The 8,817-nt window shown below is 36.2% G+C and overlaps 1 protein-coding gene across 1 annotated transcript; it reads left to right on the top strand.

Annotated features, from left to right (window-relative positions):
- Positions 1-6,412: 6,412 nt before the first annotated feature.
- On the top strand, positions 6,413-7,509 carry LOC121250523 (senescence-specific cysteine protease SAG39-like). The gene is made up of 2 exons (XM_041149651.1): positions 6,413-6,845; positions 6,917-7,509. The coding sequence occupies exons 1-2, from the start codon at positions 6,413-6,415 to the stop codon at positions 7,507-7,509; spliced, it is 1,026 nt and encodes a 341-aa protein (XP_041005585.1).
- Positions 7,510-8,817: the final 1,308 nt, after the last annotated feature.

Below are 8,817 nucleotides of genomic sequence, written 5' to 3'. Positions count from 1 at the left end.
CCACAAAGACCCAAATTAATCATAACTCGACGTACCAGAATAACCGCTAGAGATAAAACTACTAAATATGATCCTCTAAAACATTCATACCCTTAGCACTCATTTATCTATGATCATCAGACTGTCCCAGTACTTCATATTCTTGTTCTCCAACTTGACCATAAAAATATTCGAAAAATATTGTGCAGATAAGGGGTGAATTATCAACAACTCAATAAGCAGAGAACATATACTAGTATGCAAACATGAGCATTTACAAAATACAATATGCAACACAAAATATTTTCCAGATTATCATGCAGAACAAAACATGTTTTCAAAAGTAACAAAGCAATGGTTTTAAGACCAGTAAAACCCATAGTACTTTGGCATGACATAACCTGAGCATCATCGTCACATCAAAACAGAGCATCTTACAGAGTAGAGACCATGTTTCACCCCCGTGGTAGGGTTGTGCTATCCCCGGTGGCCAAACTGGGCAAGACAGAGGTGAAATCTTTCCCTTATTCCTCTCGAAACCTCGAGTGTGCACACAGGAAAGACCACAATAAAACCACTTTGTTTCCAAAGTGGGTGCACTCAGAGACAGAGAAAGTTGGTACCAACCCAAACAAAGCAGAGCATAACAGAGCAGAGCAGACAAAGTAAGATACAAAATCAGTACACCATGCCAAAGGTTTTCAGATGCCATATCAAAATAAAACAGAGTACCAAAGCATAATCAGATCATTCTCACATACCGAAAACAAAAGTCAGAGCATCTTTCTAAATCAATGCACAATTTTTCAGATTCTGAATATCGCTCTTTTTCAGATTTCAGAGACAACATGACAAAATTTAGCTCATGTCTACACAATGCATGTCAGAAAATATTTTCTCTTTTTCATACAGAATTCATGAGTAGTGCAATTAAGCGACTGAGGTTGGTCTTTCCCAAGTTCTCATTTCATCACAAAAATATGCAAAGTTTTCAGAAAGTCAACCTTAGTCTCAATAATTCATGTAAGGTCTAGCATAGGAACCCGCTTACCTGGACTTCTTAGCTTTTCGAAAATTTCATCAACAATGCTGAACGAAAATTAATCGTCACCTATAAGATAATCACGTAAATTTCCAATCAATCTTGTATTTCAATATTCAAGCCTTAAACTTCTAAAATAATCTATTTTTAATTCCTCAGACCCCAAATTCTCATTATTCCTAAAATACCAATATCACTTTCTAAACTCATCAATATCGAACATAATAACTCCGACTAAAACATTAAATTCCAACTTATTTACAAATGAGATCTTACTATAATTTATAAAACTAAAATAACACAACCATATCGAAATCATTATAATTAGGTAATCATACTTTTGCTTAAATCAAAATATTCTTTTGAAAGGATTTAAAAGAAGATTTTGCACTTTCCGATCACTTCAAAAGTTCATTAGTATTTACATAAAAATATTCCTTTAAAATATCAGTCTCTTACAAAAACCAACTTAACAATATAAATCCACAAGCGCCCAAGTCCAAATAAATAAAAATCACACGCGTCCATGCTCACTTAAAAATCTCCGACTAAAATATAAACTCTAAATTCTTCTAAAATATTAATATCAACTAATATAATTTTGTACTATAAAGTGAGACAGAACCCATATAAAATACTAAAAATATTTACTATTGGAAACGACATATGCCCACGAAATAATGAAAGAAAACATGTCCTACTGATTTCACTCGTTCAGAATCATTTGGACCAAAAGGGTAAAATTGTAATTTGTAGTTAATACTCAAAATATTTGCTAAACCTACGTAAGTTTACGGGGACAACTTAAACACATGAGCTAGAAAAACAAAGCAGCATCGTTGAGAGTAACGGAGGACTTACCTAGAGGTGGAGAGCACAACGGGTGGCGAGCTAGGCAGTTGTCTATGGTGGTGAGGGCGGTGGCAAGACACTGGTTAGAGAGAGACAGACCAACTAATGAAAGAGAGGGAGGCTACGGGATGAGCAGCCAAGCGTGAGAGAGAGATGAAACTTGTCGTGAGCCTGAGGTGGTGTGCGGCGGACTGGGGGTGACAGAGAGTTTTTCACTAGCGATTTATGTGTAACCTTGCCGTCGCTGGTGGCCTGAGAAGGAGTTGAGGAGTGGCTGTAAATGGGTTGTTCTATTTCGAGTGTGGGAAAACAGGGGAATAAACGGCTGGGTTTTCCCGTGAGAAGGTGGCTCACCGTGGTGTTAACCGTGGTGGTTTTTGAGAGGTGGGGTCACAATGTGGTGGAGTTCTCGATGGAGAGTGGGTGCAGCAGCCTAAGATGGCTGAACTGCTCTGTTTTCGGATATCTAAAACAGAGGAAACTGAAGCTTGCAGTAGAGGCTACGGGACGTTATGCTGTAGCTTCGTGTGGTTGGGCAGTGGGCACGGTGGTGAGGTTTGGACTGATCAGAGGCTTACGAGGGGGTGCACTGGTGGCGGCAGTATGGACGACGGAGGGCTGGGCTTACGTGGGGTGACTCTCGGTATGGGAGTGCATGAATCCGAGGGGATGGAGGCTGGGGCTTGCGATTCTAAGGTGGTGCGACGGCAAGTGTTTGGGTAGTTTCTAATAGCATGGGATAACTTATGTGTGTCTATATAAATGTGAGGTGAAAACCCTAGAGATATGAGGGAGATGTGTGTGTACATGGAGCTTCTGTGCGTGCGGAAACAAGTCGTGTGTGTGTATGCATGCCGTGAACGAAATGAACACTTACAGGTGAAAAAGAAATATAGACAGAAAGAAAGAAAGAAAATATATATATATATATATATATATAAACATGCGGAAAAGAAAGAAAAAAAAAATTAACGTGTGAGGACAAAAAAATAATATAAAATGAACTAAAAATAAATAAATAAAATTGAACTTGATTGGGTCCGGGTGTTACAAAGTCAGTGGTCACCCCTAGTTCGAATGTCTTCTCCGAGTAACACGTTTGAATGTATAATAATTCGATCTAATAAACAAAGTAGTGTGTTTAAACATAGCTATATGGTCTACCACTAATTTAACATTCGAACATTTTTCCATGTCAATACGTTTGAACAAATTTATTTCGATCGACCACTCAGCCTAATGCATTCGAACATACTTTTTCGATAGAACCTAAAGATCTAACAGTTGGATCATCTATCTAGGATGAAATTTAATCGTCCCAAAAAAAGACTTTCCATTCGAACACTATCGAATGGTTTTGTTCAATTTCGTTCAGGGAAGAAATGAATTAAAATTTTTGTCCCAAAAAAACCTCTTTTGTTGTAGTGATGATTCATGAATAAAAATGATGTTTTCTTTTGGGACCAAATACTTGTGATTCTCAATCTTGAAGGGAAACTTTATGCAAGCTCTCTCTCTCTCTCTCTCTCTCTCTCTCATGCAAGGTCACTGCTCATCTATCAATTCTTGCCTTGCAACACTAGTTCATGCACAAATAGCAATAGAGAAGAACAAGGTAGCATCTTCAATCGAATTTCTTTGAACAATGTTTTTTAGTCAAGCTTTGTGTTAGAGTCTCACTAATTTAGTATATTGTTTATTTTTTCTAATTTGTAGAAGCCAATCAAAAAGTTATAGATACTCCAGCTGTTAATGGAGTTAGCAAAGAGAAAGGTTATGCTGCTAGAACGTTGGTGTTACCTCCAAATAATGTACTTGAGGCACCCATCCCCGAGAAAGTAGGGTGATTAAAGTGTGGTTTGGATAGTGAGTTGAGATGGAAGTTGAAAGTTAAATAAAATATTGTTATAATATTATTTTTAAATATTATTATCGTTTTAGAATTTGAAAAAGTTAAATTGTTTATTATATTTTGTATGAGAATTTAGAAAAGTTGTAATAATGAGATGAGATGAAACAAAATGGTTCTTGTATCCAAATGGTTATTGTGAAGTAGATGAGGGTAAATGTGCTGGTGGTAGACTATGAAAGGGAGGAGGTTATTTAAAAAAGTACACCAAAACCTTCACCTCAATTCTTAGTGCTTGAAGCAAGTTGATGTTGTTTTATAGGAACCTTTCTAGTTGATCATGGCTGATGTTTTTGTGTAATGCTACTCATCATCCTTTCATCATCTCACGATATGACATTAGATCATTGGAGACTATTTATTGCATTTCAGTTGTGATCCTATCATTTAATGCCACATTATGTGGGATGGTAAGTAGATTTTTTCTATTATATTTCTTTGTTTGCAGTCAATTGCTTGTGAACTAAAAAATAATTCCAAATATCCAATAGAAAACATCAACTAGTCCGATGTTCGAATTAAGAGTAATTGAGTGAGTAACTGGATGACATGTACAAGTTCTAGCAGAAAGCATAGAGTTGGATATAAAATGAACTAGGTCTAGCCCATTGGAAGCCAATTAATCAAGAATAAAGAAAGAGATGAGACAAGAAAGAGATAAAGCAAAAGATATCAACTCAAATATAAATATGGTAAGAGTGACATAAGGCAACTAGCACTTAGCTACTCCAAAGGAGTGAGACCTCTATAAAAGGAGATAATCTCTAGACTTCTCTATACACAAAAAGAACAGATTCACTCTCCTTAGATTATTGGCTCTCATCTCCAGATTTCTATAGCGAAGGCGTCTTCATCAACCGCCTTAAGACTCCATTTTCTTTATCATATTGAGAGCTATAAGAAGCCATGAGATATTCTAAAACCACCAAACATAGTAGATTTCACTTCAAAAAATCTGTGGATGTAAATCTCCGTGTCTCCCTCTTTGTTTATATTATATATGTTTTATTTATTATTTATTTTATTAATGTTAACACGAGTTCAATCAGTATAGAATTGTTGTAATTCATCGCAAATTTGAACTCATGCTAGAAACCCTCTTTCGTAAAATAAATATTACAGAACAGTTTCTGCCTATGAAAGCTTTGTCTAGGAGGAATTCAGTTAGTGGAATATACTGATCAATACTCATTCCAACCTGAGTATTTTTCAAGTTTCTTCAATCGCTTTTCCACTACTGAAAATTTTTTACTTTTCCTTAAAATAGGCTTACATCTTTAAATAGGCTTGAGATTGAAAATTATTTCATATTTACAAGCATTGTTCTACATACTTTTTACTTTTATATCACAAGGTTCAAACAATTTCCTATTTGTTAACAAACAAAAGAAAAGGAATAAGATTCAGATTTATGAATTTGGTGGTCTTCGTGAAAAAGATTGAGATCCCATATAATTATCTGTCCCAAGTATTTTCTATGATAAAGAGAAAAATCAACAATGCGAGACATGAGAAAGCGCTGAAAATAAATGGTTTTCACTTGCATGATGTTCAAAATTCGATATAACAGTTTGGTTTGTCTATGTTGTACGTTGAGTTTGGCTAGTGAAGAAATTCATTTGATATCAGCTGATGATGATGAACTTATATTTAGGTGTACGTTCATCCAAAAATCTAAAGAAAACTTTGTCGCCAAATTAAAGTTAAACCATCGATCTTCCTAAAGTAGTCTATCCCATTTTAGCCATTATTTGGGGATATCCTTATTTTTGGTCAAACCTTGTAAAATAAATCTGGGTGTTTGTACGTAGCCCATATGCTAGGAATTATATGCTACCAAATTCTGAATATCCACCAATTATTATAGAAGTTATACATTTTAGATGGAAAGGTTTATTTATTATATTTATATTATATCTTATATCATACATATTCTTCCAGTCTTTCCCATCACGTTAAGGCCAATACAAGGAGAACAAACATAACCAAATCATAGGGGATTTAAACTAGCTCAACAGTATAAGACTTTTGCAAATGAAGTTGAAGGATACTCAAATTCCTAGCTTCGAGTCTACAATATGCTCATGTTAAGGTGGACAAGGAGTCCATTCTTTTTTTAATAATAGAGGAAGTCCAAAGTTTTAGAATGATGTTGACATCTGACAATAGAATACTTGCCAAACATCGTTTATCCAATGTTGCGTCTATTTGTGTTGCAACTTTTCTTTTATATATAATATATAAACGGAACGTTGCGGCGCCGAGACCATTTTGCTTAGATTTGATTGGTGAAAGCCCCAAGTACTATTACAAAATACTAAACCACTTGCTATCAACCAAAGCACATATCCACTTATGATTTGAACCTTATAAATATAGACCAATTGATCATAAAGAGACAAGTAACAAGAAACTACAAAACCGCAATTGAAAATAACCAAATTAGATAGTTTTTATATATGGATCCAAATCAGGAAATTCTCTCGAGCACGATGATGAGCAAGTCCTCCTCAAGTGTTACCATAGATTAGTATGCAATCCAAGCAGGATTATCTCTATATAAACCACTTGAGCATGTATGCCAATCACTCATCCAATTCGTCAAATCTTAGCTACAACACGTACAAATCATGGGGTTCACTAACCATTGTCAGTGCATTTCTTTAGCTTTGATCCTCATTTTGGGAGCTTTGGCTTCTCAAGCCGCTGCACGCACCCTCCAAGATGTAGCAATGGATGAGAAGTATGAGCAATGGATGGCTCATTATGGACGTGTATATGAGAATAATTATGAGAAAGAGAAGCGTTTCAAAATATTCAAAGAGAATGCTGCATACATAGAATCATTTAATGGTGCAGGAACCAAACCATACAAGTTAGGAATCAACCAATTTGCAGATCTTACAAATAAAGAGTTCACAGCGACGCGAAATAGATTCATGGGGCATGAATGCTCGACAAAGATTTCTTCCTTCAAATATGAAAATGTAACTGTGTTGCCTTCTGCAATGGACTGGAGAAAGAAAGGAGCTGTAACACCCATCAAAGACCAAGGCCAATGTGGTAAGTGTCTAATTTTTAAATGAATTGTGCTCGTTGTAAGATTGTTAACTCTTTCTTGTGATGAAATGTAGGATGTTGCTGGGCATTTTCAGCAGTAGCAGCCATGGAGGGAATTACTAAGCTATCAACTGGTCAATTAATCTCTTTGTCTGAGCAAGAGTTGGTTGACTGTGACATTAAAGGAATTGACCAAGGTTGTGGTGGTGGCTTGATGGACAATGCATTCCAGTTCATCCAACATAATCAAGGCCTCACTACAGAAGCCAACTATCCTTACAAGGGTGTTGATGGAACCTGCAATACAAAGGGAGAAGCCAACCATGCAGCCAAGATAAATGGTTATGAAGATGTGCCGGCCAATAGCGAAAAGGCACTTCTTAAGGCTGTAGCTCATCAACCAATTTCTGTTGCCATAGATGCTGGAGGCTCCGATTTTCAATTTTATTCAAGTGGTATTTTTACAGGAGAATGTGGCACTAGCCTAGACCATGGTGTTACCGCCGTTGGTTATGGGATCACTAATGACGGGACCAAGTATTGGTTGGTGAAGAACTCATGGGGTACTGAATGGGGTGAAGAAGGGTACATAAGGATGCAAAGAGATATTGATGCAGAGGAAGGCCTATGTGGTATAGCAATGCAAGCCTCTTATCCAACTGCATAAGCTTAGAAATTAGAAGTCCACTACATCGCATACAAATATAATGCGCTACTCAATTTATATGCTCTTACTTCCTATCGTTCAGAGTCTATGTATGTGAATCTCTGGTTTCCATACAGTTACATATCTATGAAAATTTGCACTACTATTTTATTGTGGACAACATCGATTGTTACTTCTATGAAAATATCATCCACTCAATTCTAGAATGCATACTATTGATTACCTTTTTAGGGAGAAGTTCCCCTTAACCTAACTACCTCTCAAAGAGAAAAAAAAAATAGAATAATAATAAAATTATAATAATAATTCTCATGCTAAAAAATATAATAATAAGCCCAAAATATAATATAGTATTATAAGCTTATTTTAAAGAAGATTAAGGGTTAATCCTATTGGGTAATTAGGCAGGGTGTTACAACTTAACTCTTATTGATCATGGTGGCAGAAATTCGAAGACAAGTACTGCAGATGTTACTTAAATGATGTGAATGAATTCATGTAAATTAGCAATCTAAACATTAATGGAGGTTGCAGTACTCTTCAATATCAGCAAAACTGGTTTCCCATGCTGGAAATTGGTGTTGAGCATGAGTGCTCACAGCTGAAGGGGTTTGGTAAAAGTGAAATAGTTAAATTGGGTACTAGTTATTTGATTGCAGGTAGGTGATTTTATATGTTCTATTAAGCTGTTATAAAATCATAGCAGTCCTGATGTACAACTCGAGAGTACATGGTCACTACAATAGAATGTGTGTTTTGTGACAGAGAAAACTGTCACAAAAAAATGGCAAACCGTCACTAAACATATTTGGTGATGGTTTGAAACCGTCACCATGACCGTCACCTAAAGTGCGTCACAGGAAACATTTGGTGACGGTTTACTGTTCAACCGTCACAAAAAATATTTTTAGTGACGGTTGGAAGTGTTCCGTGCGGTACAACGTTCGAACGTTCCTTTTTTTTGTGACAGTTATGAACTGTCACAGAAAATCACGTTCGGACGTAAAATCAAACGTTCGGATGTTATACCTGACCGATTGGCGTTCGAATGAGAGAAGTTGACGTTCGTTGGATATCGTGTTCGAACGTATAAAATTTACGTTCGAATGTTAATGCGTCCGAACGTTAATTACATTAAACGTTCGAATATTTGTTCGAACGTAAACATAAATGTTCAAACGTAGCGCGTTTAATGTTCGGACGTTATTTCGAATGTAAACGAAGGAGCGTCCGAATGCAAGTTCTTTGTTCGAACGTTAGTCGCTTTACCGTTCGAACGGTTTGTTCGTTTTAGCGTGAGTACGTTCG

The sequence above is a fragment of the Juglans microcarpa x Juglans regia genome, chromosome 2D, assembly GCF_004785595.1.
Source record: "Juglans microcarpa x Juglans regia isolate MS1-56 chromosome 2D, Jm3101_v1.0, whole genome shotgun sequence".
Taxonomy (NCBI): Eukaryota; Viridiplantae; Streptophyta; class Magnoliopsida; order Fagales; family Juglandaceae; genus Juglans; species Juglans microcarpa x Juglans regia.
Note: the sequence above shows the minus strand (reverse complement) of the source record. Positions and strands in the feature narration are given on the sequence as shown.